Source organism: Rhea pennata, chromosome 5 (genome assembly GCF_028389875.1).
Source record: "Rhea pennata isolate bPtePen1 chromosome 5, bPtePen1.pri, whole genome shotgun sequence".
Taxonomy (NCBI): Eukaryota; Metazoa; Chordata; class Aves; order Rheiformes; family Rheidae; genus Rhea; species Rhea pennata.
This window is the reverse complement of record NC_084667.1, coordinates 45,010,019-45,035,019: the sequence shown is the minus strand read 5'-3', so window position 1 is coordinate 45,035,019 and position 25,001 is coordinate 45,010,019. Positions and strand designations below refer to the sequence as shown.

Genomic DNA, 25,001 nt, shown 5'->3' with positions numbered 1-25,001 from the left:
GGCAGCCAGCCCAGAGCGACATACTCTCAGATTGGGGGCCATAAGGGAGGCCAGGGGATCTGGTTGTGAGAAACTTGATTTCTGCTTACGGCAAGGTCCTTGAGTTGGTCCCTGCCTGTGACAGGATCAGGAACTGCCTGAGTCCCTCCTTTTCAGCTGTGTGGCCATTAAACTGCACAGAAGCTCTTGACGAGGGGCCCCAGCTCACACCACATGCCTGGGTGTGTAAACGTAGCCTGCTGAGCCAACTCTGGCACCTGAGCTGTGGCATGTGTGAAGCCAGGGGGCTGAGACGGGGAGGCTGGGAGGGGGAGCCTGCAGTCCCTCTTCCGCAGTCTCCATCCTTGAGTGTGTGGCCGTGGCCTCTACTCCTCTTTTCCATCTCAGGTTTGCATGCTGGTATTTAGAGCCCTCTTTGAATCCGCCAAGATAGATGTGGCCTGGCCATCTGTGACATTTTGGCCTTTGCAGCACATCCCCTCCAGGTACACAAACTTTTGACCTTTGCTGGGGCTGCTCCGTGGGCCAAGCCATGTGTGTGTGATTGGGCTTGGACTACAGAACAGGGTGGCTCAGGGGATTTCCAGGCCTGTCTTGGCCTGAGCTCGGGGTCCAGCCCCCTGGAGACAGACTGGGCTCTGGCTCCCTGTGCCCCTGGGGTGAGCACTGGCTACTGGCCCCTTCCTCCCGGGGGAAGGAGGAGGAGGCTCAGATCATGTGCGAGTGTCTGTTCCAGCTCTTGAATGGCAGCCGGGCTCCTCTGGAGCAGGCGTCCCCAGGACGGGCTCTGGCCTCAGGGCTCAGCATTTTATGGGGCTGTGGATAGGATGCAGCTGGCTGCAGTCGTGACAAACACACCTTGGTGGTGGCCAAAGCCATGTGCACCCCTGCTTCTTCCCCTACCGCCCCGATGCAGTGCTGGCTAGGCACCAGGGTGCAGGCTGGATGTGGGCTGGCAGTTGGAGCCTGGCATTCTCTGCAAGGACAGGGAGGCTCCAGAGCCCCTGGACTCAGCCTGCCCCTCATTAAATGGGACCAGGCCTCTCCCAGCATATCCTCCAGGGTCATGGGAACGCTCACTCCTCCTGCAGGAGGTGGGCACGGTGTTGTGTGCTCTGCACAGCCCCTGCTGCTCTGAAACTCTGCTCTTGCTTTTTGTGCTGTGCGTCCTGGAGCCCCTCGGCTACTGAACCCTGTCCTCAGTGCCACCTGGTGTCCTGCCCCTTTGCCCAGATGTGCTGGGGACTGTCTCCCAGCACCATTGGCTTCCTGCTCCCCCGAGAGCCCCATTTCCGTCCTGGCATGGCTGCTGCAGCACATGGTGTCATGCCCTCAACCAGCAGTGCAGCAAGACAGATGACCACAGCTGGGCTCCAAATTTGCTGCTGGCCATGCCCAGCAGGGGGGGACAGGCACCCACCACCACTGGGCTGTCCCGCTGCTGAGCCAAGTGTCTGCTCGGTGCTCAGAGAAATCCCTTGGCTGAATCCCAGCAGAGTTGCAGGGGATCCCCTTGGAGACAGGAGGGGATGGTGCCCTGGCTGCCCAGCCTCAGGCATTTGAAGGGCTCCAGGCGGCTTGGGAGGCTGACTGGGTGAAAATACTCCCTTGTACAGGGCTTTCTGGGTCTGCCTCTGCTGGTCTGGGCCATGTTGCTGCCCTGTGCTCTGGGAGCACTAAGTAGCCCCTCTTCACGCCCTCCTGCCTGCAAGGGGCTAAGGGCTTCAGGACAGCAGTGCTGCGGATGTCAGCGCCACTCGGGGAGGGAGGGCAGTGCGGGAGGTGGAGTGGGATGTGCAGATAGGCAGGAGCCATGGCGAGGCTGGGCCCAGGCAGGCGGTGAGCAGCCCGCTGCAAAGGTCAGCAGTGGGAGGCCGGACTGGCAGTGGCGCCAGTGAAAGGCGAGTGTACGACTCATGCAGCCCTGGCTGCGCCAAAGGTGAGGTCAGCCACCCACAGAGCTTACGAGACGCGGCCCGGAGCCGGGTGAGGCAAGAGGGCTTTCTTGGCCACGAGGGCATGGCAGCCTGCTGGGGCCGTCTGGCCCAGCGGAGCCCCTCACCCAGCAGTGTCTGCTCCCACAGGTGGCTGTCCCAGGCTGGTACCTGGGGACAAGCAGAGGCCCTGGCATGCCTGTGGCAGAGCTGCTGTGGCTCAGCAGTGGCTCTGGGCTCTCGGCTGGTCTGACCTGCCCATACTTTGTGCCACGGCCCCAGCTGCTTCTTTTAGGATGCAGCTGCCCAGGGGTGATGGGTGCAGCCAGGGTTCTGCCTTGGTGCTGCTGGCTGGAAAAGGCTTGTGTGGTGCTCTCTGGATGAGAGAGGTTTTGAATCGCCAGGGAGGCTGGGAGGCAATCAGGGAGGATGGTACAAGCTGCAGGAGTGGGGTCTCATACTGACATGCTGCCATTTTTGGCCTGTTGGTTGTTTACAGGGTCTGGGGGGCTCAGCTGTGTCTGCCAGCCACAATTCCCTGACTCTTTTCCCACTTCCCCCAGCAGCATTATCTCTTAGATGCCTGCCCAGCCTAAGCTGAGCAACCACAGACCAGGGAAGTTCCCTAGAAACTACCTCAGCCATTGCCTTCAGGGGGCAGGATAGCGCTCGGTGTGCCCCAGCAGACAGGAGCTGAAGGGCATGTCCATACCATGGACAGGGTTTGAAACAGTCCCTCCTGCAGAGTGGCTGCAGGCAGCATGGGAGCCTGGGGCAACAAGAGTAAACCTGCTGCGAGCTGAGGAGGGCCCCAGCTCCTCTAGCGGAGGGAGCGCTCATCCAGCTCTGCAGCCCCCACGAGAGAACAGTGGGTTTCAAACATGATTGATGCCCTCCATCTCTGTGGTCTGACGGAGGGAGGAGGGAGGGATCTTGGCCTCTGCATCTGTCTCCTGCCATCAGCGCTGTCCCCAAGCCCCTTATCCTGGGAGAGGGCAGGGCCACCTGCACCCCTTGTACAAACAGCCCTTTTTATTGAGTCTGCCCTGTCCCAGGTGGTGCCGAATGGGCCAGGCTGGTGCATTTTCAGTAGACAGGGACTCTAGGCAGCCCTGGCCCTGGGCTGGCTGCTGCCGCTCCTGCAGCTTTGGCTACACTGTGGCAGGCCCTGGCAGCCAGGAGCCCCCAGGGCTTTGAAGGTGTCTTTTCTCAACTTCCTGAAACTACTGGGAGGGGGTGCTCAGAGGGGAAACTAGATACCCTGCAGCATGCTGGGGGCAGAGGAGATTGGAGAGGCTGGCCCCACGCTGCGTGGGCAGGGGGTTGCAAGCAGGGATGGAGGCGGAGAACCCTTCCACTGTGCTGCCAGCGGTGCTGGGAAGTGAGCCAAGCTGCCATGCCTTCTTGGCGCTGAAGTGGCCTGTCCTCGGGCAAGCTGGCCTGGCAAGAGTCATCAAGGGTGACCTCAGTGCCCCAAAGGCAAGGTGGTCTGTGTCTTGGGGCTAGACGGGACCTCTGCAAGGGCTGCGATACCACCCTCCCCATAGCTTTCCTCACAAATGCTGGGGCAGCTCAGTCCTACAGCAGTGAAGTGGAGGTTGTGCATCTGCTGCTTGGCCTTTCTCTTCGTTGTGTGTGCTGGAACCTCCAAGACGAGTGGCATGGAGGTTTTTCATCTCCAGTGGCTCACTGAATGGGTTCGCAAAGCTCTTGCAGTACGTATTACATTGCATCATTCCCACCCATCGCCTCCCAGTAATGTAAGAAAGCAAGCGAGTGATGGCATCGCTTGGGCTGGAACAAGGTGCCCACCACCTGAGTTGCACTTTCAGGGCATGCAGCTTACCTCCCTGTACTGCGGTGGGGAGGAAACTTCCCCATCTCAACCAGGTTGTGGCCTGCAGGCAGATCCGGAGCAGCCAGCACAGTCCTGGGAAAGGGTAACACATGGGAATGTGCAAGACTTACGTGCTTAATTGCATGTTTAACAAGAAACCCACACCTTCAAAATAATAAATTATCCCAATACCTTTGCAGAATTGCCTGTATGTCAGTGCAGGGTTGTAGCCACAGTTGTGTCTGCGTGGGGGAATGGAGGTTCCCTTAAACCTAGTTTTGGTGGGTTTGGTATGGAGGCAATATCCCTGTGGATACAGGAAAAGGCTGATCTTAACTTGCACTTAAGAGGGGACTCACAGCTCTGGACCCTGGAGAAAGCTGAAAGGACTTGATTTCTGCTAGTTTAAAAAGAAAGAAAGAAAGAAAGAAAGAAAGGAATCAGGGGTTTCAGATCTGCTCTGGGTTGGGGGCTGGAGTGGAAACAAATCCACCTTTTACCTCCTGGCCCTTCTAGGCACTCTTAAACTGCTGAGCAACGCTGGCCAGCGAGCGTCTTTGTTTTAAACAAAGCTTTTTTGGGGGGAAGCTTGCAAAAGTGAGGTCGTTCCCCTTGCCACAGAAGGAGCTGCTCTGACTTCCCCTTCCCATAGCATGGAAATGCTGCTTGCCATTCTCAGCGACACCCGCTTACAAATGTGGGTCACAAAGGGAAATGATTTGGGACAGGCTGATTGCATTTCCCTGGCTAGCAGAGCAAACCCACCCTCTCTGCCCTTGCTGTGAAAAATGTAAATATTTAGCAGTGCGAATAAATAGAGTTTTAAGCTGTGCTTGGCTCTTCAGGTTTGCCATCACCTCACATGCCAGCTCTAATAGTTCTGGCCAGTTTATTTGAAATGCAAATTATTTATTTCCAAAGCCCTCGCAGACACCAGAGCAGAGTTTGTTCTAATCATGGGAGGTTAACTGAAAACAAACTGTTAGTTCTTGCACTGTAAAAAAATAAATGCTGGAGCTTGTGAGGCTTTGAGGAGACAGTCCCGTGCGGGGAACACAGCACTGAGGCTGACATATTGGGCTCCCTCCCTGCCTCTGAGCATCCAAAGTCATTGATCAAAGCGGCAGCAGGGAGAGAAAGCTGGGGCAAGCGGCAGAGCGGAGCAGGACAGCAGCGCTGGGGAGCACAGCCGCTGTCGGGGGTGCCTGGGGCTGCGCACAGTGGCATACACTGTTAGTAGCGCCCAGTGGACATGGAGCGCTGCCCCCACCAACATGCCCTGACCACACCAGGTTTTAACAGGCTGGAAATGCCCTCGAGGGCTGCTCCATGGCATTTTTTCTGATGGACTGCAGGCTTGGGGATGAGGGGGCAGTGTGTGTCTTTTGGAAGTTTTTCATCTGCTTTAGGAGGGAAACCTTGCTTTTATTTTGGCACTTGGACTTGGATAACCTTGCAATAATACGAGCTTTCAGCTCTGTGCAGGCAGAAACGTTTCTTCCCCCAGATCCCACTGAGCGGATGGGAACCCCAGGGTCGAGACTGACTCGGTGACAGCAGTAGCTGGGTGCTGAGTCACAGTGTGCTGTTGAAAGGGGGCTCTGATGCCTTCTGCTGAGCGTGAATCATGCCGGAGCCCCCCACGCACGGAAGGGAAGAATGAATGAAAAAGGCTGAAAAGTCCCAAAGTTGTGAACTTTAACAGGAAGGGGGCAAGGAGCAGGACCCAGCACCCCCGACGGTGTTGGGCTCGGCATGCCGTGAGGCTGCACTCACTCCTCTGTCCCTGGTGGCTCTTGCTGGGTAAAATGCTCAGTGGGGTTAGTCACCTGCCAGGAGCGACTGCCGGCTCCCGGCAGCTTCCTCTCCCCCTTCCTCCAGAGGCAGGGATGGCGGCGAGCCACCCCACGGCCGCCCGCATCGCCTTTCTGCCGGGGTGGCAGACTGGGGACTCAGGGCTGAGCCACTCGCAGCGCTTTCCCAGCGCAGCCGCTGGCATCTGGGCTGGGGCAAGGGCTTCCTCAGAGCCGGGGTGGGCTCATTTTCACCCTCTGGGAAAACCCTTTCCAGTCTGAAATGGGAAGAAGGCAGAAAGGGGGGAGGGGGCTGGACGAGCCAGAGGAGAGGCTAACACAGCCTCTGTCTGTCTGTCTGTCCCACCACCCTGCTGCCTGCCTCCCCTCCTCTTGCTCCCTGTCTTTGCCTGCAAGTTTCCATCCCTCCATCTGCCTCTCTCCGCCTCTCCTTCCTTCCACCTCTGCCCCAGCCCCCCCTGCCTGGCCGCGACTGGGAGGCAGGGTGGCACCCCACGCCCCCCTCGCCCCAAACTTGCTGCAAGGCTGCGAGAGGAGCCAATCTGCTCTACCTCGTCCCTCTCCCTTGCCAGACCCCCTCGGGGACCAGGCTCTAGGCTTGTGGTTACAGCTTTACACGTCAGGAGGAAAAAAAGCGAGGGCTAGAGACTACCCTCACCAAACCCAAACCCTCACCAAACCCAAAGTGAGTGGGATTGGCAAATGGGATTATTAATCCTGGCCAAAAATACAGGACCGCAGACTGTGCGCAGCCCCCTCGGAGCAAGGCAGCACTAAGTCACACACCTACTTACCATCAAGGGCTGCTGGTCCTGAGTGTAGCTTGGGCTTCCCCACATGGATTTCCGAGCAGGTAGGAGACCTCCGCACCTCTCCCAGCCTCCCTTCCGCTGGGGCGCAGCAGCCCGCCCGCTGCCCGTGGCGTCCCTCTCCCCTCCCCGCACCCCTCTGCCCCAGCACCTTCCCCAGCAATGCCACTAACAAAAGCCTCACAGGAGCCAGCGTTGCGGGGGGGGGGGGGGGGGGGGAGGGGGGGAAGGGGAGCGCAGGGAGAGCATTGCCCCTCCTGCCCCAGCTGACAGGGCTTGGGGAATCTCTCTTCCCTTTGCTTTTTCCCTCTGTCCTGGAGCTAGCTCAACACCTCCCTACCTTTTCCCAAAGCTGGGGACCCTGCGGGGGGAGGCTGGGGGAGAGGGAGGAAAATGAATGGAGCCTGCCCTTGTGTACAATTGCATCAAATACATTCTTGAAAGCAACCTGGTTCTGCTTAACACTTGAATTTTGAAAAAAAAAAAAAAAGGGAGGCAGCAGCTTGGAGAGAGGGTGTATGCAAGCTCGCGTTTTTTTATTCTTGCATTCCTGGACACCAATCAAAAGAGCAAATCAAGGGAGGTGGAAGGGGGAAAGGCAGCGAGCGAGGGAGCCGGAGTGTAGTGCAAACCGTGCACACACTCACACACCAAAAAACCACAGCCCAGACAGCTTTTTCTACCTAACGCCCAAGCAAACACAAACCAAAACAAATAGGGAGAGGAAAAAAACCCCGAGCAAGAGCGCGTGAGCGAGAGCCAGGGCAGAAGAGATCAGGCAGGCTTCGCCGTCCGCTTGGGGCTTGGGGCTTACAGCAATAACTAATCCCAAGTTTGGGCTCCTCTTGCCCCCTCTGCGCCTGCCTTCCCCCACCCCAACCCCACACCCTGACTCTACTATGCTAAATGTTGCTGGGGAGATTTCAGGTAAGACCAAGCAGCTCAACTCTTTTGGCAGGGGCTGGGGGTAAGGGCGGGGGGCTGGCTATGCGTGGCGTGGTTTTCTTTTCTGAGCCACTGCTGATTTTAATTTGATTTGATTAAAACGTCTGTCTGGCTTTGGGATTGATTTAAGACTTTCTCCCCCTCTGCTTTTTTTTTTTTTTTTCCTTTCTCTCATTCCCTGTTTTCCATGCATGTTTGTGATTACCAGGGAGGGAAATGCTGCTTAGCACGGAGAATTAAAATCCAGGACTGACAGAGAGGAGGAAAATGAAAGTCATGGGGATTTGGGGGCAGGAAGAGTTATTTTTTCTGCCCGTGGTTTGATTTTGGGGCTTGTCTTCGCGCAAGGGAATGCATTTGCCTAAATGTGATAGACTCTTCCTAGGCATGGTAGCTTGATTTTGGGGTGCTGGGGAAATGCTCCTCTGTGGAGGGGGCTGGTTCCCCCCATGTTGTCATCCCTGGGGTCCGGCAGCCTGTGCTGGACAGTTTTGTTAGCCCGATGCCAGTGGCAGGACCCGCAGCAGAGCCACAGCGAGGACTAGGAGGAGAGCCACAGTGGTTTGCAGGGCAGGCTGGCCCCGTGATATGGAGGGTGACATGTTGGCAGCACAGGATTTGGGGCTGCCTCACAGGGAAAGGACAGGGAAAATGTTGGAAAAATAACCCTTAAAAGATCAAACTGTGGTCACTCTCAGCTGGACTCAGCAGAGGATCCCCAGGCCAGCGGCAGGCCATGGCAAGGAGGGCTCTCCTCCTTGATGGAGTCAGGGCTTGGAAAATCATGACGTTTGTACTAGTTTTTGTTCCAGCTCTCGAGGTGCTGGAGTGACTCAGGAAGGGCAAAGTGGAGAAAGTGGTGGAGAACCGGAAAAGCGAGGCTGGGAGACCTAATGGCTCCATCTCCTCTCTCCCCCTCACTCTTTATCCCTCTTCCTCTCCCCTTTCCTGGCCGCCTGCGGAGGGCTGGGCAGACGTGGCCAGGGAGCTGTGGCACCGCTGCCGTGTCCTGTCCGAGAGCAGAGACCCGCCTCGTCCATGCACTGGCCCCACAGGAGTTCACTGGCTGGCTGGCTGGCTCCACGCTCGCTGGCTGGGGCTGGTCTTGGCCCACAGTCTGGTCCGAGGCAAATCTCTGAGTGGATTAAGGAGGGAGAGTGGAGATGGGAGAAGGAAGCAGAGCAGTGTACAGAGGGAGGAGTGGGAAGGGGCAAGTGTCTCGCACACTTCCAGCCGGCCCAGCCCAGCTCCCCACTGGAAGGTTGCTCCAACTCGGCAGTGTCCAAGCCCTTTCAGCTCCTGCACTGCTCGGAGACGCTCACTCCTGACAGGAACCGCTGTCCCTGGCTCCTATTTAGCAGGCGGTGCGAGGGCATGGTCCCTGCACACATCTGGGCTGCATTAGCCCCAGCTTGAGAGCAGCCTCCAAAGGGAAATGCAGAGGGCTCTGCTTACAGGGCTAGACTCGGGGAAGATTTATGCCCTGCTAAGTGGCACATTGCTTCATAAATCATCCCCCTTCCCCACTAGTACCTGCCCAGACCGGCAGGCAAACTCCCTTCTCCCCCCTCGTGCCACCCAGTGGCACATGCCAGGCTGGCCTTTGCAGCATGGAATGCTCCTGTCCACGTTAACCACACATGGAGCCAGCACCTCTGTGCTGTCTGGCATACACGTGACACAGCCTGGCATTCATGTGGCACAACCTGGCATGCACAGGCACATGTCGTCCCCTTGCCCGGCTGGCACTCACCAACACAAACACCTCAGCAGGCACATTAGGAGTGTTAGCTCCCAGCTGTGTGCATGAATGTAGGACAGGGCATCTGGTTGCCGCTGTCCCTGCTTGGGTCAGCAAACTGTAGGCCTGATAGTGCCATGTCCCGGCACTGGTGCATGACACCAGGCCTGCAGGTGATGTATACCTGAGTCAGCCAGGGCATTAGGAGAAGCAGCAGCAGAGCCCTCACTGCTCCCCTAGGCTGCGAACAGCACAGGGGACTCTCCCCAGCCAGTAGGACCAATTGCGGGCCTGACCACGCGGATACATACCTGTTCGAAGCCTGTCCCAGGCAGCACTGCCAAGACTGCCTGTCCTTGGAAGGGAGCCAATGTCAGCTCACCCTCAGCACAGGTCCCATCTGCCCCACCAGCCACCCCTTTGGCCCTCACTTTGAGCCAGGAGCCATCACTCCCAGCCCAGGCCTAGCCATTTCTGTTCCAGCTTGGAGAAAGGCCAGTGTGCATTTGGCTCCAGTTTTTCTCTGCCTCTACCCCTGGTCTAATAAAAGATCAAACAAATCTCCCTGCACCTAAGTGCAGGCACATGGTGGATACAGGCAGGCTGGGCATACTCTACATGGGTTCGCCGACTGCCGCATGGCAGCGTGGAGGCCACCAAAGTGAAATGAGGTGCCTTTCATAGCTTAGAGACACCAGCTGGTGCTCACAGGCTCCATGCACACCTGTGTCCAGTGCCAGGCGTGGACCCTGGGACAGCGCTGTACTCAACAGGACATCTCTGTGGGGCTTGGGAAGTTGCTGTGCAAAGGCAGAGAGGTCTGGCTGGGATTAGGGGCCTACACCCCCATCTCCAGTGGAGGTGTTTCCCTGGAGCCGGATAGGAAATCCAGGCCCAGCTAATTACGGCTGCACTGGAGTCTCCCGTGCACAGATTCATTTATAAACACACGGAGGAGACAGGATGTAAACACTCAGCGCGCAAGCTGTGAGTGCATGCATGGCTGGGGCGGGGGGGGGGGGACACACACGCAGGGCGACAGTCCCCAGCATACACCCTCGTTTCCAGTGCACGGCTGGCTTGCTTGGCCAGCCACAGTATCACGCCAGCTGCAGCGGGTGGTGGCTGGTGCTCTTGCATGCACTGGCCAGACCCCTACCAGTGCCAGGGGCTTGGTGCCCCATGACTTTTCTGGGACGGATGGAAAGGATGGCAGCAGGGCCACGGTGGGGTGGTCCTCCCACCTGCCCGCAATGGGTTAATAACCCCTTGCGTGGCCAGAGTGGGAGCCGGTTCCCGCGCTGGTTGCTGTTGCATCTGGCTGGGTGTCCGTGTTGTGTTTATGGGGAATCAAAATACAGTGGCTGCCAAAACTAACAGCCGCAGACATATCAAGGGTGTTTTGCTCCACCCTCTCCCCCCCACCATGGGACACCAGGGTGGGAGGACCAGGGAGGTGACCTCAGGGCTGGACAGATGAGAAGGCTCCATCAAGGAAGCCAGGCTGCGGCAACGGTGTGAGCGCTGGTGGGCCCTGGCCCATGGCTGGCGGTGGCTCTGCTAGGTGCTGTACAGCGCAGAGCTGACTGCTCTGGAGCCGTGGCCGCCTAGGTGCAGTGAGCTGTGCTGGAGGCACCGGCTGAGGCAGGGTGTGCAGACAAGGGGACAATGTATTGGGGCAGCTTGGCTGATAGCCCCAGAGGCACTGGGCATATACCAGGATGCCCAGGGCCAGCAGCAGCTCCCTGGGCAGGTGGGAAGGCAGCAGGGCACTCACACCAGCCCATCAGCAGCTGCGTCATCCTTGACACACAGCCAGCCAGGAAAGCCAGGCTAGTGCTGGGGCCAAGGGCCTGGAGACATGGAGGATCCAGGCTGGAAGTGGGCAGGTAGCATGGGAAGATGGGGTGTCCTGGGGACCCCACTATAGCTGCCGTGGCTGTTGTCGGAGAGTGAGGAGATGTGCATCCCTCCTGTCAGCACTTGGGCACAGCAGTGACCACCAATGTCCTGCGCGAAAACATAGGTGCCTTGGTGCACCTAGCCATGGGGCATCTCCTTGGCACTACAACACAGTAGCCTAAGAGATGTGCAGTTTTCTTCCTTGTGCCCCTGCATCTATCTCAGAGCATCACTCAGTCCAAACCCAAGGTGAACAAAGAGCAATTCGCAGTGGTCACTAGTAGGTTGGACGCTGCCTTGTGCAACAGCCTGGTGAGACACCCCCCCCCCCCCCCCATAGCAGTGCGTTTGTAAGGGTTAATGACTCTGGGTTAGAGGAGGTCCAAGCTAGCTCTGGACCAAGGATGTAGCCACTGCCTATTGTCTGCAGAGCTGCTCGTTTTATTGCTTGCAGACTTCATGCTTGGCTACTTTCTCTTCATGTATTCATGCCTGGCCACAACAGGACATCCTGGCTCTGTTCTCACACGTTCCCCATACCCGGATGAGCGCTGCGGATGGAGCTGAGCGTTTCTGAGCTCATACTGTGTGGTATTAGGATATGCTGTCCTTTGGACAGAATCCCATCAGATACAGTGGTTCCTCACTGTGGTCCCGCTGCACTGCTCTACTTGGAGGTGCTCGGCTTTTTCCGCCAAGCGTCAGGCTGCAGTCACTCCGCTGGGCTCTCCCTGGGTTTGGGCCTCACGAGCTGTTGCTAGCAGCTTTCGGTGCAGTTGGGGCCAGAGCTGAGCCCCAGGAGAGCACACTGGCCAGCCAATGGCCCACATTTCCCAATCACTGCCCCAACCCTAGGCACTGCTTTGCACAACGATTTTGGGAAAACGGCTCTCCATGGCTTGTGGTTGCGTTTGACCTAAACAGTTCTCTGCCCACAAGCATGCCCAGGGAACAGCTCACCACCCAGCACAATGGCAGTGCTGCGCTCCCGCCTCGGCAGCACACCGGGAGGTCTGGCCAGCGCTGGCCTCATACACTGCTGGAGTCAGGGGAGCTGGGGCAGCTCGCGCAAGGGCGGGATTCTCATCCGCAAGCCCTCGGCTCTGCACTCATGGCGCTGGCTTTCAATCATTAGCAGTTTTCCCCCACCATGGTCCACCCCGACCCTGTGCTGACCTGTTTTTCCAAAGCCCCGTGAGCAGTGCCCTAGTGGCGACACATTTGGGGCTACAGAAGTGGAGGTGAAGCAGCTTCGTGCAAGGGCTGTGCCTTGGACAGCCCTCTCCCCAACGGGAAGTTGGTGTCTCAGAGCTCTGTGCACTTCCACTCAAGCTGGACCTGCCAAAGGCCCTGGCTCTCCTCCAGTGGTTATTAGTGTTACATTTTGGAGTCTAGATGCAACCTCCTTGCCTGGCCTCAGGGACAACACTTGTGCTGGTGGCCCTGTACAGCCTAACACTATCCCAGGCTGAGAGACAGGTTATACCCTTCAGCACATTTTAGCCCCTTCAGCAACTCATTAGACCCTTCAATATTGTTTGCATCCGACCCACAGCCACCAGATCGAGCCCTGTCCCTACTGGGATATTGGGCACCCTGTCCGATGGTGCCCCAGCAGCCTCTCCTGGGGCTTTGCTGGGGCTCTGCCACATGGCCTCGGCTTGCCACCTGCCTGTGGGCCCAGCTGTGCTTCATGGCAATAACCTCCGGCAGCCACTCATTGCTTTGCTTACGTGGACTGGGAGCATCCTGGCCTGGCTCCAGGGCTGATTTTGAAACCCTCAGGCTCTTCCTCTCTAACATCATGGGCAATCCAGCCACCTCAGCCTCGCTCTGCAAACATGTTGGCAAAGAGCTTGCTGTGCCAGCCCCAACATCGCTGTGCCCTCTGTGACCATCTGGACCTGAGGGAGCTGGGAGCAGCCCTAATGCCCTGCTCTGTGGCCCCTGCCACCCATCCCCATCGGCACTAGCCCTCGCTGGCTGCAGCGCCACAGCTCTCTGGGGCCACGTGCTCTGGGAAAGCACAGCTATTGTCTGTGGCCTTGTACGAGCCATTTTCTGCAGGGCCCTCGTGCTGTTGTGATTGATGTGAATGAGTGCAGTTCCCTGGAGCAAGGCGCTTTGGGCTCCCCCCAACGGTCACTCGCAGCCATCCCTGAGTTGTTGCGGGGCCACGTGTCTGCAGCCTTGGTAGAGCTGCCTCCACAGCTGGTCCCTCATCTGCCTGGCCTATATCTACGCTATAACCCAGCCCTCGACCACCAAGCTCACCCTCTGCAGGACTGGCCATACAGCCCTTTAGTCATCCACCTGCCCCGGGGCTGTTAGTGGGCGCTGTCCCCCTTTCCCCCTCTGCCTTGGTTGCCTCTCACCCTTGCCTCTGTCTCCCCTCTGCCTGCAGCCCCTCACCACCCTGTCTCCTTCTCCGTCTCTGTTTGGGTTGGACAGCAGCAGGGGGCTGGGAGGGGGTGTAAATCCTGTGCTGGAACTCGTGCTGGCAGCAGGCAAAGGTCCGGCCAGCCCCAGCTGCACGCACAGCTCTGGTCTGTGAAGTTTTGTGCTGGGGCTCAGCCACAGTGGAAACACTCGTGGGAGAGTGATTCACCCGCCAGTGGGTCCCTGCCACTGCCTGGCAGCCCATGCACACACGCAGGTCACCAGCTGCCATGGATGCAGGCCCCCACATGAGGCATGCCTACCCGCCAGGCATTCACACATACCAGCTCTTGCGACAACATGGGCTCATCTGCAGCTTGCTGTGCACTTCCGTCTGCAGGCATTGCTGCTCATGCAAGCAGTTGTGCATATGTGTTCATCATGGAGCACCTCTGCCTGTCTGAACACACAGCCCGTCATGCGTGCTTGCTCACCGACATGTGCGTGGATGTATGGACAAGGACAGAAAAAAGCCCATAGTGTGCACACATAGGCATGTACAGTATATCGCACACATGCATGGTGTGCCACATGCCTGTGAAGTGTATTGCACACCTGCAAAACGTGTCACCGACTTGCATGGTGTATCACACATGTATGTGGTATGTTACAGGTTCACAAGCTATATCACATGCCTGCCCGATGTGTCACACACCTGCACAGTGTGTCATATGCCTGCATGGTGTAGCACACTCACGCAGGGTGTTTTACCTGCTTGCATGATGCATTGCACAACTGCAAGATGTGTCACAAAACTGCACTGGGCATCACATGTGCGTGCAGTGTTTTGCAAGCCTGCATGGTGTATCACACACCTGCAAGAGTGTTGCACACCTTCAGGGTGCTGCACACCCAGCTAGTGCATCTTGCACGCTGCAGGACCAAGTGGCTACTTGGCTCCCAGGGCTCCCAGTGAGCAGGGGCAGTATGGAGTGCTGTGGAGCAGGGCGCGCCTTGCAGCAGGGCTGGCCCTGGCTGAGGCCAGGGCCGTGGGCAGGGTGCGTCTGCCCCCAAAGGCCCCTGTGCGTCACTGGATCTTGGCTGCTCCTCACTTTCCAAATCTCCCTGCAACTTTTGATGGGGAGGCGTGACGTGCAAGGGCACTGCAGGGCTCCCAGCTGGCCTCATGCCCCGGGGCAGCCACGGCCTCACAGCAGCAGGGGTTGGCCACCACGGGGCTGCCCACAGGCGCCCCAGAGCAATGCCATGCTGGCGGCAGGTCCTCCCCACAGAGCAGTGCTGGGAAGCACAGTCCCCCCCCTCCCTCCCGCCCCCTCCGGGAGCTGAGCAAGGTGCCAGTTGGATGGGAAGCAGCTTGGAAACGGGCCGTGACCTTTATAAGAAGCACAGGCTGATGGGGTTGGCTTTCGTAACCCGGCCCTGACGTCAGGGGAGATGACGGGATCCCGGGCGGCGGTTTCCGGCAGGCCTTGGCAAGGGCCAGCCTGCGCCCCAGAGGCCCCTCGCTACCTGCTGATGTCCCCCCAGCCCCACATCTCCATCCCTGGAACCCCTGCCCTGCTGTCCCCATTCCTAGGGTGTCTTCCTCGCACCAGGGACCTCAGGGGGGGGCTTTCCTCCCCTGCTCCCTCTGCTGGGTTCTGGGGACGGAAGCCCCCCTGCAACCGTTACACCTAGAGGGTTCAGTTTGGCTCCCCATCAGGGGTGCCCAGCTGGGGTAGAGCCATGCGGCAAGCCCCAGGCTGGCAGCCCTGCTGCACAGCGGCAGGGAGCCCAACATGCTGTAATTCTGGAGGCGACCAAGCCTGTTCAAACATTAATGGTAGGTGACTCGACATACCCAAATATAACCCATCGTCCCGGCGGGAGTGCTCTGAGCAGCACTTTCTTGAGACCATATAAAGGATTGTTTCTCCAGCCCTTGGGCAGGAGTGCTGGAAGGAGAGGCTGCGCCAGACTGGCCTTGACTGTGCCCAGTGGGGTTGGTGCTGCGAGCCCGGGGTCCATGGTACCCTGCACAGTGGCCTGTGCACACAACGGGAGGTGATGCGCAGGGCTTGCCTGCTGCCTTTGGCTGTGCTGAAGCGCCTGTCACTTTGCCATCACTGTGCACCATTTGGGGATGTCACAGCAGGGACGATATCCAGACGCCATTAGCATTGGCAGCAGGGCTGTCTCCTGGCCGTGCCCTGGCCTGACCCATGCCGGCTGCATGCCAGACGGAGCTGGCTTGGTGCCCTTGGTGCACATGGGCCTGCAGATCACTTGCATGCCCTGGCACTGCCAAGCTGGGTGTCTGTGGGGACTGGCACCTGCTGTGTGGGGGTGTCATGGGACAGCTGTACAGGGACTCCTGTGCAACCTAGCACCCATGTGCAAGGGCCCTGTTGCATGTTGTGGCACCCTTGTGTGCCCTAACACCTATGTCCCTGGTTCCTGGTGTGTCATGGCACCCTTGTGTTCCCCAGCACCCATTTCCCCGCACCCTGGTGTGTGCTATGGCACTCCGGTGCACGCCAGCACTCATGTGCAAGGGCCCCACTGCTGTGCATGCCAGTAGCCATTTCCCTGGTCCTCTCTGCATGCTGTGGCACTCCTGTGCATGCCAGCCAGCACCCATGTCCAAAGGCCCCACAATGTGTCGTGGCTCCCCAGCACCTGTGTCCCAGGGCTGAGGTGCCCCCATGTTCCCACAGGAGATTCTTGGGGGATCTTTGCCTTCCTGTGCGCTGCGCTCTGCAACCTGCCTGCGGTGCCCGCGCTGAACGGCACGGATGAGCTAGGTGCTGGCCAGTCCATCCAGAAGACCTACGACCTCACCCGCTACCTGGAGCACCAGCTCCGCACTCTCGCCGGCACCTATGTGAGTATGGGCCCCACTCCATATCCCGTGACAGTGCCCACCTGGCCCAGTGTCCCCACCCTGCCCCACAGCACTGGGGCCTTGCCCTGTGTTTATGCTCTGTTGTGCCCTGGGGTGAGGTGAGGCCCCGCTGTCGGGACTCGTCTGGGAGCCGCCCTGGCCAGACCGTGCTCCGCCGAGCGGGTGCCGCGTCATGGCCAGGGGCACTGTGCCAGTGTTTGGTGCACTCCCCCTCTCCCACAGCATGCCATGGCCTGGCCGGCCCAGCTCCTCAGCTGGGGTCACCATGGCAGCCCCCTCTGCCTCACACCCACAAGGCAGCACCCATGCAAGGGTGAGTGATAATGTATGTGCATTTGTGTGTAATTGCATGTGTGTGACAACACATGAGTGTGCAAGAGCATGTATGAGTACTGTGTGTGTGTGTGTTGTAGCATGCCTGCATTAGCGTGTGTGCTGTGCGCGTCTGTTAGTGTGTGCATGGATGGTAATATCTGGGTTCCCATGTGTTCATGTGTGTGATAGCACGTGTGTGTCGCAGCACACTTGTGTCAGTGTGCGACTGTAGCAGTCATAGTGCCTGGCGTTCGTGCGTATTCTGGTGCTGATGCCCAGCAGCGCTGCCAGCTCTCCCAGCTGCTGTGGGTCTTCCCCGACGTGCCACATTACGCAGGCAGGCTTCCCTTGCCCTGCCTGCGCCGGGAGTGCAGGAAATGCCTCAGCAGGCCAGGGCACAGGGCGGATCCCGGGAGCCCATCCTCTGCCCAGGCCCAGGCACAGCCTCCGCCTGGGGCATGGGGCGCAGGCGACTGCACCACCTTGGCTCCCCGCCACCGTCACACCCAGCCCACTGGGCTGGCAACGGCACACGTGGAGTTTCTCCGTCTCTGCCCTGACGTGCCCCCGGGGCTGGTGCTGCCAGCCCTGCCCTGCTGGGTCTGGCTCCAGGGCACCAAGAGTCTGTGCCATGCTGGTGATGGCATGCAGGGTGCTGAGCAACTGTGCCCTGCTGGTGATGGCACATGGGGCACCAGTCTGCTGTGCCTGGTTAGTGATGGCACACAGGTCCCAACCAGCTGGGCCCTGCCTTTGATGGCACATGGGCCACCAACCAATGGTTCCTTGCCATGATGGCACACAGGCACAGACTAGCTGTGTCCTGCCAGTGATGGCACATAGGCATGGACTGGCTGTGAGGGGGATGGGGAGGAATACCTGGGCCTTGATGGGCAGGGAGACATGAAGTCCTGGGATATGGAGGGCAGGGGGACACAGAAAGCTTGGTAATGGAGAGAAGGGTGAACAGAGACATGGGATGTAGAGGGCAGGGGGGGATGGACACCAGGGAAGTGGTGGGCAGGGGGACATGGAGACATGGGACATGGAGGGCACAGGGGATAAAGACCTGGGAGATGGAGGGCTGGGGGGATGGCAACCAGGGACACTGTGGGCATGGGGGCATGGAGACCTGGGCCATGGAGGGCAGAGAGACACTGCATGTGGCACAGAGGGGACCATGGGTGAGCTCTGCCACCTCCAGCTCCCCACGGGCCACTCTGGGCGATGGGGTGGGGGTGCCTGCCTGACACCCTGCCCTTCACTTGCAGCTGAACTACCTGGGCCCCCCCTTCAATGAGCCCGACTTCAATCCGCCACGGCTGGCACGGGCTGAGCGGGTGCCCAGTGCCACGGTGGACTTTGACCTGTGGCGGGGCCTGACCGACAACGCCCGCCTGGCTGCCAACTACCGGGCCTACAGCCGGCTGCTGTGCTACCTGCGGGGCCTGGATGGGCAGGCAGGCACTGCTGAGCTGCGCCACAGCCTCGGCCACTTCTGCTCCAGCCTCCAGGGCCTGGTGGTGAGCATCGCTGGCGTCATGTCCTCTCTGGGCTATCCACTGCCAGTTGGCCCTGCCACTGGCCCCTCGGTGCCTGCTGCGGCCCCTGCCTCCCCTAACAACTTTCTCAAGAAGATGGACGACTTCTGGCTGCTCAAGGAGCTGCAGACCTGGCTGTGGCGCTCGGCCAAGGACTTCAACCGCCTCAAGAAAAAGGTGCCACCTGCTGTGGTCACACTGCGCCTTGAGGTGCGGGGCTTCTGAGCCCACCACCCTGCAGCATCCACAGCCACGGGGCACTGCCACAGCCACCTCGCAGCCTCCTGTTACCACACTGTGCCTTGAGCGATGGAGCTCCGCACTTTCATGTGCCACCACAGTCAGCCTGTTTTACCTCACTGGGTAAGAGGGATGGAGCTCCTCACTGCCACATGCCACTATGGCTACTCCACATCCCCACCATCCGCACACTGTGCCTTAAGGGACAGAGCTCCTCATCTTCATGTACCACCACGGCTAGCACATATCCCCCCTCTCACCACACCATGCCTTGAGGGATGGAGCTCTTCACCCTGTTGTGCAACCACAGTCACCCCCATCACCACACTGTGCCTTGAGGAGTGGAGCTCCTGACTTTGATGTGCCACCACAGCTGCCCCATGTCCCCACTGTCCCCACAATGGGCCTTGAGGGATGGTGCTCTTCATCCCCATATGCCACCATGGCCACCCCACATTCCTGCGGTCACCACACTAGGTCTTGAGCAACAGAGCCTCTCATCCCAATCTGCCACCACAGCCACCCTATCCCCCCCATGTCACCACACTGTGCCTTGAGGGGCAGGATGGTTATCTCTGATGTACCACCACAGCTGCCCCTCCTACCATGCTTGAAGCAAGGGGTTGTGAGGCCATGGCAGCCACCATGCTGAGTCTACTGTGGCCCCTGCTACACCACTGTGCCCCATGCCCATCCCATCAGGGTGCCCTGCATTCAGGGCTGCCCCTGAAAGGGGAGTAGCCTCTTCCCCCTGCTTGAAGGTAGCAATAAGCCCTGCTCCATGGACCTCAGGGTGGGCTTAAGCCACGCCCACCTCAAAAGGACCAATCCTGAAGAGCACAGGCATGAACCCTGTCTCGCCCAGTAGCGATAAGCCCTGCCCAAAGAGCAGCAGGCTCAGCCTCTCCATGCCAGACGGCAATAAGCCCCTCCCATGATCTGTAGCAAGCCCCACCTCCTTTCCCAGCTCCAACTACATGTGTCCCAGCCCCATGTCTCAGCCCCACAGCTGCCTAGTGTCCCCTAAGGGTCCACCCCCAGGCCTTGGTGGGTGCAGCCAGGCCTAAACTCGATGGGGCCTGCCACAGCCTCCAGCCAGAGCAGGCAGGGCCCCAGGCGGCAGTGGGAGGGGCTTGAGACACGGGGGTGGGGCTTGGCTGGGGGTGGGGCCGAGGGCCCTCCCCACCCCATAATGCCATTGCAGCCCGCCCCAGCAAAACAACCACCAGTCAGGGTAGTGGGCAGGGCCAGGCAGGAGGGGGCTGGGTCCCCAGGGACCGCTGTTTTGGTGCGTTTAATGAGTGTTTATTTATTGGAGATGTTATTTATTAGGGTATTTATTGCAGAAGATCTATTCTTGTATTAACAAATAAAAGGCTTTCTCCAGCACCTGCTGCCCCATGCCACAAGGTCCCCCCTCGCCTCAGCCCCCAGGCAGCGCCACTGGGGTGGCTGCAGAGTGCCTGAGGAACTAGCAAGTGGGATCAGTAGTGGCCAAGGTGAGCAGTTCTGCTGTCACCAGGCATGCCCCCAGCTCCAGTCTCAGCATGAGAGAGCTGAGTGCCCTTCTTTCCCCAGTGTTCCTCCCCTCCCAGTGCCAGAGGGCAGCAGGCTGGGGTGTTCAGTACAGGAACAGCCCACCCTGCACATCCTTGGCCCAGGCCTCCCAGCTCCAAGCCCCGAGTTGAGGCCCCCCAGGTGCTATTGGTGTGAGGCAACTGGGGTGCCAGATGTGATGACCAGCACATACAGGGTGCTTGGTCTGGAGCAGGAAGCCCACAGTGTGGACAGCCCACAGGGAGGGTGTGTTATTGGGAAGAGGCCCACAGGGAGGGTGTGTTATTGGGAAGAACCCCACAGTAAATGGGGTAGCCCTGGGTGTGCAGTATGTGGCCCAGGGCACCCAGTGTCAGCTTGCTCAGCCCCTAGCCACGCCACAGGGGCCCATGTAGCCATGGCTGACAGCTCAGGGGATCAACCAGGCTCCAGGATACAGGTGCCAGTGGACCTGCAGTCCTGCACCAGGGGTGCCAGGAACCACTGGTTCTGGACATTGCCTCTGAAGCCCCATGTGGTGTTGAGCAGCAGGACATGGGCCACAGGCACGGGCACCAGACACAGTCCTGGTGACACTCGGCAACATGGGCAGCCCTGAGTTCTGGGCAGGGCAGAGGGGCACACACAGCTACCCCAGATGCCGCTCTAGGGATGTGAGCAAGGACCACCTGTGCCACCCAGGGATGTGCTCAGGGACCTCCTCGTTCCTCCCATCCTCTCTGCTCCTGGCCCTGGCAGGCACTCACAGCACTCGGGGCCATGGCGGTCTGGGGCTGAGCAGCACCTGGTAATGGTAGGTCCAGAGTGGCAGCCCCTTGGAAGCATATGCCTCATGCATGGCCTCACACACACTGTCTTCCATGCCTGCAGGCAGCAGGGTGTGCTGGGAGCCAGCTGCACTGGTCCCTGAGGGCAAGTAGTGCCCACTGCTCAGACGCCAGCCCTTACCCTGCAGCTGGAAAGCCCATCTCCAGTCCAGGGCAGCGGTGTTCCCCAGCAGTGCCCACCAGGTGCCCGCATCCCAGTATTGCAGCACCACATGGTTGGCATAGAAGTCCCTGGGGTCCACAGACTCCTGGAGAGATGGGGGAGGGGGTGGCTAAGCAGCACCAGTCACATGGGCCCCCCATCCCATGGCTCATGGAGCACTGGGTGCAGCACTTGCAGGCACCGGCGGGTTAGCACAACACTGAAGCAGGGCCATGAGTCCACCAACACCTTATGGGCAGCAGGATTGCCCAAGGCTGCCATCATGATAGCTCCTAGGACCTGCAGGATGGGGGTCAGTGCTGGGAGGGGGGGTGTCACAAGTGCAGAGTGTGATGGGTCCCTCCAGCTCCCAGTTGCATCCCAGGTTGCTCCTGGCTTCCATCACACCTGGTCCCAGGCTCCAGGACCCAGGTGGCCCTTTCTGGAGGTCTGGTGGTGTGCCCAGATGTCCCCACCAAGCTGAGTCCAATCTTACCCAGAGGCACCCCTCAACCCAGAGCTGCCCCCAATCTCCTCCTTCTCCTGGCCTAGCCTGCAGAGACTCAACTCACTCATTACCGAACAGCCACATGGTCTGACCCAAAGCACCTGATGACACTGCCATCCCCATGCAGAGCCCTCCACTACCAGGACATGGTCATCCCAGGATCCCCGTCACTGTCAGGCAGAGGATCAGGGAGTGGCATGGGGGTCCCCATCACTAGTGGGTCGGGGGGCGCAGGGGTGGCATGGGGGGTCCCCAAGGTCTCTGTCATTAGCAGGGCGGGGAAGCAGTGGTAGCAGGTGGGTCCCCATCACTAGCAATGTGGGGGGACAGTGGTGGCGTTGGAGCCCCTGGGGCCCCATCACTGGCAGCGGGTGTGGGCAAGCTCCTCCAAAGAGCCTTCTCTGAGTGCTGCAGCTGGGCTCAAGACCAGCATGGCTCTGCAGTTGCAGAGCAGGGGCAGACGCTGGTGCACTGTGGGGCAGGCAGTGTCGCGTCCCCAAGCACTAGGCCCCTGGAGGACCCCGTGACTGGCGCTGGCAGGACAGATCCTGCTCACTGCCCGCCCCCAGGGCCGCCCCATGGTCAGGGGGTACTCACTCAGCCATGACAGCTGGCAGTGGCCTAGGGACCTGCCAGATTCACTGCCTGCCCCACAGCCACAGGGACCTGCCGGCGTTACCACCTGCCTGACCACAGAGACCCACTGGCATCATTACCTACCTTACAGCCGCAGGGATCTGCCGGTGTCACCACCTGCCCCACAGCTTCAAGGTACCCCTTGTTATTGTAGGGTCTCAGGGGTCCTCGTCCCACTGTTATTACGGGGTCTCAAGGGACCTGTCCTGCTGTCATTATGGGGTCTTGGGAGACCTGTCTTGCTGTTATTTGGGGTCTTGGAGGCCCCATCCTGCTGTTATTTGGGGTCTCTTGGCAGGGCCATGCTGATCCTGACATGTCCGGCCCAGCTGCAGCGCCTGGAGGGAGCCCTACGGAGGAGCCTGCCCTTCACCCTGCCGGTGACAGGGACCCCGGTGTCATCCCTTGCCCCACAACCTGCTGGTGATAGGGACACCCTATCCCTGGTCCTGCCAGTGACAAGGACCCTGGTGCCACCTGTTGCCCCTCACTGTGCTGGTAACAGGGTCACCCTGTCCCAGTCTTGTCAGTCCACTCCAGCTCCACACCATCCTGGTGACCTTCCCCAGTTCTGCCAGTGACAGGGACCCTGGTGTCCCCTTCTGCTCTGCTGGTGATGAGGATCCCAGTGTCCACGCCACCCCATTGGTGACAGGGACCCCAGTGTCACCCCTCGTCCCTCACCCTGCTGCTGATGGGGACACTGTGTTACTCGCCTCCCCATCAGTGACAGGGACTCTAGTGTCATCCCCCACCCCACAGTGAAAGGGACCCCTCTCCTGCTGAAAGTCCCAAGTCCAGCCCAGGAGAGTACTAGGCAGGGCCAGCTAGAGTCAGCCTGGCTTGGTTCTGAGCCAGCCAATCCCCTTGCAGGGCAGGATGACCCAACCAATCCCAGCCCAGGTGGGGGTGTCACCCAGCCAATCCGATGAGCCCCTCCTTCCCCACCCAGGAGGCCCTCTGGGAAGGTGTTTTCCAAGCCCCGCCCCTTCTCCAAGCCCCTCTCCCTCATGGGCAGACAGGCTTATGGCTCCTCCCCCTCCCCCTTCACCCTGGACCAGCCCAGGGCAAGGGCAGACATCTTTAGTGAGGGCAGGGTGCTCTGGCCCTGCCAGGCAGGGGTAACCTTTTGGCCCACAGGTGCATGGGGCCGTGATGAACATGAATCGGGGCAACCCCGGGGACTTTGAGGCTGTGGTGGATGCTTGGCCAGACTTCCGTGCAGTGCTGGCGCGGCGGCGTGGCAAGGTGGCCACTGGGGGATGCAGGGGTCTGGGGCTGCCCCAATGGCTGGGCCTGGCCGGCTGAGCCCCCCTCCTGCCACACAGGTGCCGGCAGATGACTGCTACAGGAACATGCATGCGGCTTTCTACCATGACCTGAGCGCCTACCAGGCCCTGCTTGAGACCCCGGGTGTCCTACGCTGGGACACTGCCTTCCACATCCTTGGTGGTGCCAGAGTGGAGGGTGTGGGGAGGGTGCTGGGGGCAGGGATCGGGGGTGTTGGGTGGCACTGGGGTGAGGAACTGGAGGCACTAGGGGGTACTGGTGGAAGGAACTGGAGATGCTGGGGGCACTGGGAGAGTGCTGGGGGCAGGTATCGGGGTGCTAGGGTCATTGGGAGCTGAAACTGGGGTTACTGGTGGTGAGAAATGAAAGGCACTAGGAAAGCACTGGGGGCAGAGATCAGTAGCACTGTGGAGCACTAGGAGCCAAAACTGCTGGTACTGGAAGGACTGAGGGTAAGGAGTGGGTAACACTGAGGGAAACTGGTGGAAGGAGGTGGGGGCACCGAGGGCTCTGGGAGCAGGTGACAAGGTGCTGGGGCAGTGGCTAGGGTGGGGGCCTGGGACAGTGGGACTGGGGACACTGGTGGCTTTGAGAGGGGTTGCTGAAAGTGCTGTGCCCCAGGGCTGCAGGATGGAGTGGTGGCAGCATCTCAGGCTGTGGCAGGGGCCAAGGGCATCAAGCTGGAACTGTCAGAATACTACACCTACCTGCACCCTGACCCCAGCACCATGCCCGAGCCCCGGTGAGCACCCCCTGCCATGGTCACCTTCCCCTCCACTGGCGCGGTACCTGCCCTGGCTCACAGCCCCTCTTCTGCCTGCAGGCTGGATCCTGGCGTCCGAGTGGGCTCGCTGAGCCCTGCGCATGCAGACCTGCTGGATGCCACATGGGCCTACGGAGGCAACACGCGGAGCCGCCACTACCTGGCTGAGATGGTGGCGCGCTTCCCCAGCCTGTGCCTGCTTGATGCCACTGCGCAGCCTATCTGCTGGGTCCTGCTGGACGCCTTTGGCACCAGCGCGCATGGCTACACCCTGCCTGCGCACCGCCGGCGCGGGCATATGCAGGCGCTCACCATCCTGGCAGCCCGCCAGAGGCAAGCCCGCGGCTTCCCCATTTTTGGGCACACGGCCCCAGGCAACAAGCCCATGCAATGGCTGCAGGAACAGCTGGGCTACCAGCGCCTGCCCAGTCCCTGCCACTTTGTGCTGCACAACCCTGAACTGGGCTGGACTGGGCCCTGATCCCACCCTGCCGCCCCTGGCATCTGCCGGGGCTTGGCACACATTCCCACTGGCAATAAAACTAGGTTGCCCTCTGGCTTTGCATGCCTTATCTTTTGGAGCAGAGGAAACCACATGCATTATGGAGTCTCTGATGGTTTGTATAGGGTTGTTCCCCCCCCCCCTTGCTGTTCATCTGTTTTCTTGCTGCTGGTGGTTTCTTGACTGGCTTAGTGTTGACCGTTACAGCCTGGGAGCCGGTTTGGTGGTGTCACCGTCACCATCTGTGGGACACAGCAACGTCCTGGGGGAGCTCTGCCTTGCACATGGGCAGAGGGTGGTCTGTGTACCAGGACACCGCTGTGGCCCTGCACAGGACTATTCTTGACCCTCCCTGGGGACAGCAGGAAAGCAACAGTCACATCCGCGTGGCTGGCACCTGCTGTGTGTGCAGGT

At 59.7% G+C, this 25,001-nt stretch overlaps 2 protein-coding genes across 2 annotated transcripts; both read left to right on the top strand.

The window, feature by feature from the left end:
• Positions 1–6,958: 6,958 nt before the first annotated feature.
• On the top strand, positions 6,959–19,735 carry CLCF1 (cardiotrophin like cytokine factor 1). Its single transcript, XM_062577168.1, has 3 exons — positions 6,959–7,321; positions 16,079–16,245; positions 17,853–19,735. Exons 1-3 carry the CDS (start codon positions 7,294–7,296, stop codon positions 18,345–18,347), a joined length of 690 nt encoding a protein of 229 aa, XP_062433152.1. The 5' UTR covers positions 6,959–7,293; the 3' UTR covers positions 18,348–19,735.
• A 2,599-nt stretch (positions 19,736–22,334) lies between these two features.
• LOC134141622 (glycine N-acyltransferase-like protein 3) lies at positions 22,335–24,568 on the top strand. The gene is made up of 5 exons (XM_062577938.1): positions 22,335–22,412; positions 23,173–23,280; positions 23,361–23,481; positions 23,944–24,064; positions 24,146–24,568. Exons 1-5 carry the CDS (start codon positions 22,335–22,337, stop codon positions 24,564–24,566), a joined length of 849 nt encoding a protein of 282 aa, XP_062433922.1. The 3' UTR covers positions 24,567–24,568.
• The last annotated feature ends 433 nt before the right edge of the window (positions 24,569–25,001 follow it).